At 36.3% G+C, this 11999-nt stretch overlaps 1 protein-coding gene across 1 annotated transcript; it reads left to right on the top strand.

Annotated features, from left to right (window-relative positions):
* Positions 1–2564: 2564 nt before the first annotated feature.
* Positions 2565–6809, top strand: LOC133302050 (uncharacterized). Its single transcript, XM_061501773.1, has 9 exons — positions 2565–2693; positions 2821–2877; positions 3397–3494; positions 3886–3955; positions 4267–4315; positions 5185–5273; positions 5358–5405; positions 5969–6028; positions 6510–6809. Exons 1-9 carry the CDS (start codon positions 2634–2636, stop codon positions 6618–6620), a joined length of 642 nt encoding a protein of 213 aa, XP_061357757.1. The 5' UTR covers positions 2565–2633; the 3' UTR covers positions 6621–6809.
* The last annotated feature ends 5190 nt before the right edge of the window (positions 6810–11999 follow it).

The raw sequence follows: 11999 nt of genomic DNA, 5'->3' as shown, positions 1-11999 counted from the left end.
AGATAGAAATTATAAGACCCACACTTGTTTTCAAAAAAAGCGTGGGTCCCACAACCTCTATCTCTATAATATAACCTAACAACTTTTCTAACAACATTATACTTCTATTTCCGAAAGTTTATAGCTTATGGTCTTAGTACGACAATCATATTCAACTTAAGTTTTGTAACCTAAGCTTATCTCACTAATACAAATGAGAGCATTATTTATTTTATGTATTATAAACTAACTTTAAGGTCTCATATCATTTACTAATAATGTCTTTTATTTAGACTCTATTACCTTCTCCCTCAGGCCTCAACAAACTTTTATTTAGACTCTTCATCTACAAGTAACTTAACTTACAAATAATAATTTAAGTCTCTCAATTACACACTTTTTGAATTTTTTATTTTATTAATTGTCACCCTTATCTCTTTGGCTTTGCATCATATCTTCTGTAAACAATTGCAAACATATAAAACTCTAGGTTTATCAGTGACATTCGATCATACATTTACAATTCATCATAATCGAACAATATACTTCTTAAGTATTCAAATTATTATTTAAAATATGTAAACAAAATAAAGTTTGAATACTCATTCTTGGTTTACTTTAAAATCACTAACTCTTTATTTTTTTTATAACTTACCTCTCACATATTTTTTTTGGCTTTTTGACCCTTTTGCTACTTATTAAATAAAAAATAACCATTTTGCCCTCATACCAAAGTGATACATCAATATGCTCCTATTTAATCGATTATTTTGCGAAAAAATAAAACAACTAACTAGCTTAATCAACTAGACCATGCAGTGTTGTAAAAAAATGCTTGCTCTCTTTCTTACTTTTTCATCTTAGTGCTATAACACTTTGTCTCTCACTTTACTCTATATTTTTTCTTTTTCGCATACCTACTACATCTGGCTTGGTGATCAAAATTCTTAAAACCTAAACATAGGATTCCTCATTCAAGGCATCTTCCTCTATCACATCTACAAATTCAAGAGAAAGCTGGAGTTAAATACAAGTTACTAACACAGAGATAGTAAAAGAAAACAAATGCAGGGTAAGGGAGTAAAAGAATACCACAACCACAGTCGAAGTAGAAGTCACATTGCCAATCAGGAAGCTCCGAGTAATTATCATCACTGGCAACTGAAATCAGTAAATCACATGCCAAAAGCAAAATATCATTAAAAAAATAAAATAAGAAAATGAATTTCAAGCAACCTAGTAAGTCATTACTTCATATAATACCACTACCAATAGGTCATGGAAGATTGAAATAATAGATGTTATGAGCAGAGAAAGTGTCACATCCCACCCCCAATTCATATATACTCAAGTGCACCAGCAAGCCAAGTGGTGAGCATCACTTTGGTTGGCATCCAACCAGGGAATGAACAAATCTCATTATCTAAGTGCAAGCCAAGTGAACAATAGATGTAGTAAGTGTACGGAAAAGAAAAATATAAAGTGAAGTGAGAGACAAACGAAGTGCTCTAACAATTAGATGAAAAAGTAAGAAAGAGAGCAAGTTTTTTTTTCCAACACTGCATAGTTTAATCGATTAAGCTAATCGATTATTTTATTGTTTTGCAAAATAATCGATTAAATAACTATGTAATCGATTAAACAGGGGTATATTAGTGTAAAGTTTTAGTATGAGGGAAAAATGATAATTTTTTATTTTTTATTAAATAAAAATAAAAAACAGTTTTTCCAAATCTTTTAAATTTTAATTATAAATAAAACATACCATAAATACATTTTTTTTTGGAATTACCCAACCCTAATTATCTCTTTGAGACGAGTTGGCTCCCTCCGGTATCCCCACGAGCTTCGACTCTTTGAGCCGGCTATGGGACTAATCCGGAGTGCGGGGGAACAGTGATGGCTAAAGGTTTAGTCCCCTCCCCAAGAATGCATTCAGCGGGAATCGAACACATATCCAACCCCACTAACTCAGCGCCAAGTTACCAAATGAGCTTCACCCATTGGGCATACCATAAATACCTTCTTATTGTTGAGGTTATTAATTATAATTTCTAAAAACTTGTTTAAAAGTAGCTATAGAAGTAACTTTCTATTAATTATAATTTCTAAATACCATAAATTTTTCTATTAATGATGATAATAATAGAAATGGGATTGTGCGATTAAACCAAGCAAGACAATATTTCTAATGTAATCTCACATTTTAATTTAGTCATAAAAAATCATTAAAATTAACTTGGTGCGTTAAATTACAATATATTTTAGTTCTTTTTATAAAAATAAACATAATAGCATTTTAAAATTTTCAGAAGTTAATTTATTAATATTTTTTAAAAAACCAAATCTAATGACATTGTAAATTAAAAAATAAAAATAAAACAATATCCCGATTTACTACCCAAAAAAAAATCTTGAAGCAAAACCACAATTAAGAATATAATAAAGTTGAAAATACAAAAAAAAAAAAAAAAAAAAAAAAAAAAAAGTCAAAATGAGGCCAGATTTTGAGGCAGTTTGAATGGGCCGGGCCGGGCCGTGGGAATTGGAATGGTGGAAGTTGGGGGAACAAAATTGAGGGAGAAATTGGCAATGGCAGCAAGTAACATTGAAGTGGAAGAAAATTTGGTCGCGTTTTGGGGTCGCCGGAAAACATGAAGCTGAAGCAGTTAGAAGGCCTCCTTGGTGGTTTAGACCAGTTTCCTCACCCAAAGGTTTCTCACTCTCTCTTTTTTTTTTCTCTCTCACTTCTTACTCTGAATCTCTCACACCTACCAGCATAAACTATGACTAGTGAAGATTGAAGAATCACTCTCATTCACTCACTTGCTTGTTGTGCAGGTGGAGCTTGAACAGTACCCAACGGGACCCCACATCGCTTCTCGAATGCTTTTCACTGTGTTCCCTCTATCTCTTTATTCTCCTTCCACCATTATTGTTTGATATTTATTTATTTCTCTTTGTTTTTGTGTCTCTTCATGACCCTTCAAACTTTACTTATCAAATATGCTAAAGTTGTGTTCTTTTGCCTCATCCCATGTTTATCTTGTGGTGCTTGTTAATGGGTATTTTTTTTATGTATGATTATTTGTGGAAGTTACACTTGCATGTGGTGTGATTGTTATATCTAGTTATGATTTTAATTTGGGACAATTTAAAATAGTTGTTGGGTTTTTAAGGTAGCATTTTGCAGTTCTTTGTGCTTATATAATCATCTGGTAAGTTTCAATCTTATGGTAGGGAAAGGTGAGGAGGGTATTACTATTGTAGTAAATAAATCTAATGGGGGTGCAACTGTGTGTGGATCTGCAAAAAGTTTAGGGATGCGTATAGTGTATATTTTTTTTTAATCTAAGAATAGTTATTGTAATTCCATATTGTTAAAGTCCTGTTTCCTTTGTGATTCTGGAAAATCAGGCAGAGAATTCTTTTGGGGATGTGAGCAACAAAGTAGTGGCTGACTTTGGATGTGGCTGTGGTACATTAGGTGTTGCAGCTTCTCTTTTGAGTGCAGAGTGAGTTGCAGCCTACTTTGTGGGATCTTTTACCAGTTTGTCTTCTTTTAGTGTCGCATTCCCTTACTTTCATATTTTATGCTACCGAAATCAGAGCTGATATTAGAATCACATTCATTACAGCTATTCTAAAATTTTTGAACTACTATTGTATAGAACCTGCAGGAACTGTCTTCAATGAATTTTTATTTCCAAATTTTCTGAACAATATACTATTTCATATACACAGTCTCTTAGAGTTCCTCCTTTCTGAATCATATCTTAAGTCCCAAAATTCAAGTTCACATTTAGTAAAAGATTGTACCAAATACCTTTTTACCCCTTCCAGACGAATATATGTTTTCACATTACTATATCTAATATTCTCTTGGTTTGTGTTAGCATTGTTCAGGCATGTTCTTGGCATTGACATTGATCCAGAATCTCTTGAAATAGCATCTCTTAATGCTGAGGAACTTGAGGTATTGTCTTTCTGCTGATTATTATGGTGAAAGAGTGCACAGGTTTCTTGATAACCAAGTCTCTTGTTTGAGGAAAAGAATAATAATGTGAAAATTGTACATAAAAATGATGAAGATTCTGGTCAATGCTTTGATGTTCTAATGGAATAAGGGGAGATGAAAAGTGGTCATTAGTATGCTGCCTGTTAATACAATATATATACATACATATATATATATATATATATATTAATCAAATGCAGTTATTATGTTAAAGTTGGTTATTAATAACTGATGCATGCCATTCCTTTGCTTTTTAATTAAAACTGCAGCTGGACATGGATTTTATTCAGTCTAATGTCTTGGACTTGGGATGGAGAGGTAGCTTTCCATATCATCTTTGTCTTATGATACCATCACATTGTGGGAGTTTGTGTTTTGAAGCTTAACCTTTTTTTCTTCCAGTACTTGAAGCATAACCTTTATTATTGGAAATATGAAAGAACTGGATCCAAACAAGTTTATAATCGCTTGAATTCCACTTCACATGATACCAGTTAATTTCAGGATGCACAATCTTAGAAGTAAAATTTGGTTGTTATTTTTATTTCCATTTGTCAAGAGTTAATCTTTTTTCTATGTATAAGGTGTTAGGTTGTTTTCTCTGTAGGAAAGTAGTTTATGTTTGAAATCTTGAGCTTTTAAAACACACCTACCTGGAATTATATTGTATTCATTGTTGAATTTTATGGACTTATAATGAGTTTGATCATGCTGATCTTAACTCTTATATATTTGTAATTATATTTGGCATTTTGGACAAAAACTGTCTGAAATGAAGGTTTGTTGCCAGTTGCTATTTACTGATTTTTCTCTCTCTTTCCTTTTTGGCTCTCCCTGCCTTGCTTTTAAGTGGATGTGCAAATTGGCTACTCGTTATGTATCCAGGATCCCTTATTGAGAATGTAATGGATCAAACTGTTTTTCAGAATGGAATCCTTAGTTCTTATAGTAACTTGTATATTTTTTAAGGATCATTTACTGTATGACTTGTGGACATTTTATGTTATTTTCAAGTATTCATTGTATTGGTGACTTGTTCTAGTAGTTGTCAAACAACATGATCATGTGATCTAATCATCAAATTAAGGGGAAAGGTGGCTAAAACTCAATTCTAACTCTAGATTTTATCTGGCGCTGAAAACTGTTTTTGTAACAAATTCATATGGTTACCTTGGTGTTTTCTCTAGGTCCAATTGTTGATACAGTTATAATGAATCCTCCATTTGGGACCCGGAAAAAAGGTGCAGATTTGGATTTTCTCTTAGTTGCTTTGAAGGTAAGAAACAGCATGGATGCTGGTTATAGACATATGATTGATGGGAATTCTAATATACCTATGTTCGGTACATTGCTTTGTCAGGTTGCTTCTGGAGCTGTTTATTCCTTGCATAAGACGTCAACAAGAGATGTAAGTTATTTGTATCTTAGATTCTAGTTATAAGGTTGAATAATTGAGTTCTGCAAGCCTGGACAGATTGTTTTTGACTTATTATCTCGTGCGTAATATTTATGTGGTGGGGTGGTATTGCATCTCTACATATTAAACTTTTGCATCCTAGATTTCATTTCTTTAAATCATTCAACGATTTAGTAATTAATTTCTCTTTGAACTTTCCTGCTTTGTTCATATGTTTGATTCATTCTTAAATAAATATTTAGATGAAGCATTTTAGAAGTTTATCTCATACAGAAATTTTTCCCAAAATCTTAGCATTAAGTTGTAGTGGAGTGGTGGATATGCTTGGCATTGAGCTATCCTAACTAAGTAACTTTCTTTCACTGACAAGCTCAATTTCCCTACAAAATACAACCACCACCAATATGGCTTATTCTCCTCACTGATTACTTTTTATTTTTAATGTATAAGCATGAGTTCACATGTAATCTATAATTCTGTGTGTCTTCTCAGCAATGAGAGGATTTTTCCCTCATATGTGACAATACCATGGGTTCAATTTTATCTGATTGCAGCATGTGAAACGAGCAGCCTTAAGGGATCTCAATGCTAGCAGTGCTGAAGTTCTATGTGAGGTGAGTAAAGTTTACTTCGTATTTGATGCTTTTGAGTCCTATAACAAGAGTTAAATTTTTCTAGGTTAATCGACCTTGTTTGTTCGTAAAAAAATAGATATTCTATCATTTCCTTGTCTCAAACACAAGATAATTTTAATTTAACTATTAATGGCTGATTAGTTTAACATCCCTAGTTTATCATTTAGGCTAACTCATCCGACTTTTGTAGGGTATCTAGCCAAACTCAAGTAAATCTGTATTCTACACCTATGATCCCTGAACCACACTTTCCAGATTAATTGTATGAATGTTATTTCGAACAAAATATGGTGAAACTTTAGTTAGGTTTTAACTTTGGTTTAAGCCATGCCAAAGTTCTTCCATTCCATTGGACAGATCTACCTATACAGTTTTCTTATGCCAGTTATTTGTGGAGTAACCAAAGTGCAATTTTGGACCTATCTCATTGTTGAAATCTTTTGTTCTCTCGCTTTGGCAGCTTCGATTTGATGTGCCAAAACTGTACAAATTTCATAAGAAGAAGGAGGTAGATATTGCTGTGGATCTCTGGCGATTTACACCTGCAATTCATGAAAGCAGAGGTGTTTAGTGCAGATAAGGATGGTGTGTATTGCAATAGATGATAAGATTGCAAATGAAAGAAGAATTTTGTTGTGTACCTATAAAAGAAATTCATATTTGTTTAAATATTTCCTCTCTCTCTCTCTCTCTCTCTCTCTCTCTCTCTCTCTCACACACACACACACACACACACACACACACACACACACACTGTTACATGTACAGGACATCTTACTCAAGTTGGTTATAACGGATTATGAAAACAGTGATGTTTTTTGCAATCCATTACCCCAAGACGCATAGGATCTTGTTATCATAACCACAAGACAAGGTTATTGAAATGATAGAATTTATTGAATTCCGCTTAATATAATACGTCATCTTAAAAAAGACAGTTAACAGTGTATGAACGTATGGAGCATGTGCATTTCATGACCATGTGTGGTTATGTCAGACAAAATATAATAATAGTTCTGGGTGGAACACACCAAGTTTTATTGCCCACTACACCAGTATCTATATTATATTAGTGTCTTTTTTCAAACAAGTAGAAAATGTGGCATACCAATTAGTTTTCACTTACGAAGCACCGACATTTCAAAAATTCTAACGTGTCGTGTCTGATATTTTTTGACACTCCGACACTTCTCGACATTCTAATACTCATTCCAAAGACTTAAAAAAAAGTCTAAAAGGTTACATTACGTTGCATTTTGAGTTCTAACACTTGAATATAAAATAATAGAAGAATAATATGTTGTGTATTGATCTGTGTCAGAGAGTTACAATATATAGAGACCCTAATGGGCTTAAGTGAAAGGCCCAAACCTAATCCTAATACAGTCAGAATATTTACGGATAAGACGGAATCCAATCATATCTAATCATATCATATCTAATATTCTAACACTCCCCCTCAAGCTGGTGCGTATATATTATGAGCACCAAGCTTGTTACAAATGTATTCAACCCGAGGACCTCTAAGAGCTTTAGTGAAAACATCCGCTAGTTGATCAGAGGAGTTGACGAAAGCAGTCTAGATTTCTCCTGACTGAATCTTTTCTCGAATGAAGTGACAATCAATCTCTATATGTTTGGTCCTCTCATGAAAGACAGGATTAGAGGATATATGTAGCGCAACTTGATTATCACAGATGAGTGTCATGGGTTGTTTCTGTTCACAAAGATGAAGCTCCTGAATCAACTGCTTTAACCAGACTAACTCACAGGTAGCATTTGCCATTGCACGATACTCAGCTTCTGCACTAGATCGAGCAACAACAGGTTGTTTCTTGCTCTTCCACGAAATTAAGTTTCCTCCAAAGAAGACACAATAGCCAGAAGTAGAGCGCCTGTCCGAGGGTGATCCTGCCCAATCAGCATCTGAATAACCACAAATTTCTGTATTTCCCTGATCCGAATACAACAAACCTTTTCCTGGTGCTCCTTTGATGTATCGGAGGATCCTCACAGCAGCATCCCAATGTGAATCACAAGGGGAATCAAGAAACTGACTAGCCGTACTAACAGCGAAAGAAATATCTGGCCTAGTCACAGTAAGATAGTTGAGCTTCCCAATTAGCCTCCGATAACGTCCAGGATCAGATAACGGCTCCCCCTGTCCGGGCAATAACTTGACATTAGGATCCATAGGTGTATCAACTGGTTTACTCCCCAACATACCAGTTTCTTCTAGGATATCCAGGGCATATTTCCTTTGACAGATAGAAATGCCCTGTCTGGATTGCGCCACCTCAATTCCCAAGAAGTAACGCAGCTTCCTAAGGTCCTTTGTTTGAAATGTACTAAACAAATGCTGTTTTAACTGACGAATTCCGTCTTGATCACTTCCGGTGAGAATGATGTCGTCAACATAGACTAACAAATAGATACACTTATCAGGAGATGTAATCCTATAAAACACAGAATGGTCAACTTTACTGCGGATTAAGCCAAACGCCTGAACAGCAGAACTGAAGCGACTGAACCATGCTCGAGGAGACTGCTTGAGACCATATAAGGATTTCCGAAGACGACACACTTTTCCAGACTCCCCCTGAGCAAAAAAACCAGGTGGTTGCTCCATGTAAACTTCTTCTTGTAAATCACCATGAAGAAAGGCATTTTTGATGTCAAGTTGAAGGAGTGGCCAGTGACGAACAGCAGCAAGGGCAAGAAAGAGGCGGACTGACGCCATCTTAGCGACCAGAGAAAATGTATCGCTATAATCAAGGCCAAAGATTTGAGTAAAACCCTTGGCAACTAAACGTGCCTTGAGACGATCAATATGGCTATCAGGTCCAACTTTCACAGTAAAAACCCAGCGACAACCAACTATAGACTTCTCTGGAGGAGCAGAAACAAGGTCCCAAGTGCCATTGGAATGAAGTGCAGTCATCTCATCAAGCATTGCTTGGCGCCTCCCTGGATGGGAAAGTGCTTCACCTGTGGTCTTAGGAATAGAAATAGAAGAAAGACTAGAAACAAAGGTGAAATGAGGTGAAGAAAGACGGTCATAACTCAAAAAGGTATAAAGAGGATAAGGGTTACGAGTAGTACGTGTACCTTTTCTTTGAGCAATGGGAAGAGTCTCTGATGAAGGATCCGGAGGGGAAGAAGCAACAGCAGTGGGCGATGAGTCAGCAAGAGTCGAGTCGACAGGAGGCACAGTTTTGCGACGCTGATAGGTGAGAAGTGGACGGTCCTCAGGTATAGAAGCAATAGGTTGCTCATCTGGAATAGAAGCACCTACAGCTGGCAAAGACAAGTCAAGAAAAGGGACAGGAAGTACATGATCAACCTGTGACATCTGAGATGGGATAGAATTAAAGGGTTGTTGATCAAGAAAAGTGACATCAGCGGAAACTAAGTAACGCTTAAGGTCGGGAGAATAACAACGATAACCCTTTTGAAGACAAGAATAACCAAGAAAGATACACTGAAAGGCTTTGGATGTTAACTTATCCTTACCAGGAGTGAGATCATGAACAAAACAAGTACAACCAAAGACATATGGAGTTAGAGGATAAAGAGGAACATCTGGAAGCAATAGATTATGAGGAATGTCATTGTGGAGCACAGATGAAGGCATGCGATTGATGAGAAAACAAGAGATGAGTACAACATCTGCCCAGAAGTGAAGGGTAACATGCATATGAATAAGAAGGGTACGGGCAGTTTCAATGAGATGTCTGTTTTTACGTTCAGCCACCCCATTTTGTTGTGGAGTGTGAGGACAAGTAGTTTGATGTAAAGTACCTTGTGTGGCCAAAATTAGAAAAATCAATAGAAACATATTCCTTAGCATTATCACTACGTAGAATACGAATAGAAACACCAAATTGAGTATGGATCTCAGTAGAAAACTTTTTATAAATGGAAAATAGCTCAGAACGATTTTTCATTAAATAAGTCCAAGTGCAACGGGAAAAATCATCAATAAAGGTAACGAAATACCGAAAACCTAAGACAGACAAGGTACGACTTGGACCCCAGATATCTGAATGAACAAGAGAGAAAGGGGCATCAGCTCGTTTATTGACTCGACTGGCAAAAGAGGAGCGTGTATGCTTCCCTTGTTGACATGACACACAATCTAAAGACTGAAGACCGGACGAAAGAGGAACCATTTTCTGCAACTTTGAAAGACTTGGATGACCAAGGTGACTGTGGATAAGTTGTGGAGATTCTGTGAGAGAGCATGCTACTGAAGGACGAGGCACATCCAGATAATAAAGCCCTCGTGACTCACGACCCACTCCAATCATTTTCCCCGTACCCGGATCCTGCACAGAAACAGAATGGTTAGAGAAAGTAATGGTGCAAGTGAGGGAGTGGATCAACTTACTAATAGAAATTAAGTTATAAGGGATGCCAGGAATGTAATAGACAGATGTCAGGGCCAAGGTAGAGGTCGGACGAGCTTGTCCAATCCCACGAACTGGGGCTTTGGTTCCATCCGCAAGGGTAAAAGACGGTAAATGATCAGAATAAGTAAGAGATGTAAAGAGTTCCTTATTACCACATAGATGATCGGTAGCACTGGAGTCAAATATCCAAGTGCCAAGTGATGTAGAATGAGAAACACAAGCAACAGGATTACCAGTATAAGGCTGAGACTGAGGAGAAGCCTTCCTGAGAGGGGTTTGGAGTGCAGCATAGTCCGAACCTGAACCAAATGATGCATTGTCTGACTGAGCTATATTTGCAACAATAGAAGGAGAGTTAACCTCCGAGAGATCATGAGATACTGCTGCCATTTAAAGATAAAATATAAAAGTCGTAAACGAAGGCAAACGATATCCAATCAAGAAGAACCACGCGTCTAAGGTCAGACCCACACAGAAACAATCACAGATCCAGAAAGGGGAGGAGAAGGCGAGCTTCTCTGTCCAAGACCGGCCGGAAAAAAGCCGCTGGAATAGTGCTCACGCGTCGGCAGAAGGTGGCGCGTGACGGCGCGTGGGAGATGCGTTGCTGACCGGACCACCACAGACCTGGTCGCCGGGAAGAGAGGGTCCTGATCGCGTGAAGTTTGGTCGGAAAAGTCGCCGGAAAAAGTCTTCGGTTGCCTGAACAGTGATTCTGACGGCGGGCGGTGGTTCCGGTGGCCGTCAGAGGTGCTGACGCGTTTGGAAAAATCACTCAGAGGCTGTTTACAGCCCTAGAAGGCTTGCAGGAAGGACGCACAGCAAGAAAGAGGACTCCTAAACAGTGAGCTTAGGTTTTAAAGCAAAAAACAAGGTTTCTAAGCGGAAGTGAGGGTTCCCAAAACGAAAGAGCTCTGGTACCAACTTGAATATAAAATAATAGAAGAATAATATGTTGTGTATTGATCTGTGTCAGAGAGTTACAATATATAGAGACCCTAATGAGCTTAAGTGAAAGGCCCAAACCTAATCCTAATACAGTCAGAATATTTACGGATAAGACGGAATCCAATCATATCTAATCATATCTAATCATATCATATCATATCTAATATTCTAACACTAACTATTAAATTCGTTAGATTACGATTACGATTTTATTGAGTTAATATCAACATTTGGGATATCTTATGTTTCTTTGTAAAATTGATGAGTATTACAAGTTTAATTTTTTTTTTTTTTAAATTATTGAATATTAAATGTAATATACATTACATAAATTAAATATTATATAATATCAAAACATGTTCTAACATGTCAAAATTTAACATTTTTTAGAATTAATGTATCAAAATGTCGTGTTGTATCCGGTGTCGATGCAATATAGGTTTTCACAGCAAGGAAGGCCTTCTTTGACTTTGTTGTACAGATCAGAGAACTTCTTGGAGGTTGGAAAGCTACCTTGCTTTCCATGGCAGGAAGAATAAGACTCATCCAAACAATGCAATAAAATCAGCGTGCTATATACAAAGAGTAGC

The sequence above is a fragment of the Gastrolobium bilobum genome, unplaced genomic scaffold (assembly GCF_033153095.1).
Source record: "Gastrolobium bilobum isolate Gb01-03AN ecotype WA unplaced genomic scaffold, APGP_CSIRO_Gbil_v1 utg199278, whole genome shotgun sequence".
NCBI classification, from domain to species: domain Eukaryota; kingdom Viridiplantae; phylum Streptophyta; class Magnoliopsida; order Fabales; family Fabaceae; genus Gastrolobium; species Gastrolobium bilobum.
This window is presented reverse-complemented; position numbering and strand designations above follow the sequence as displayed.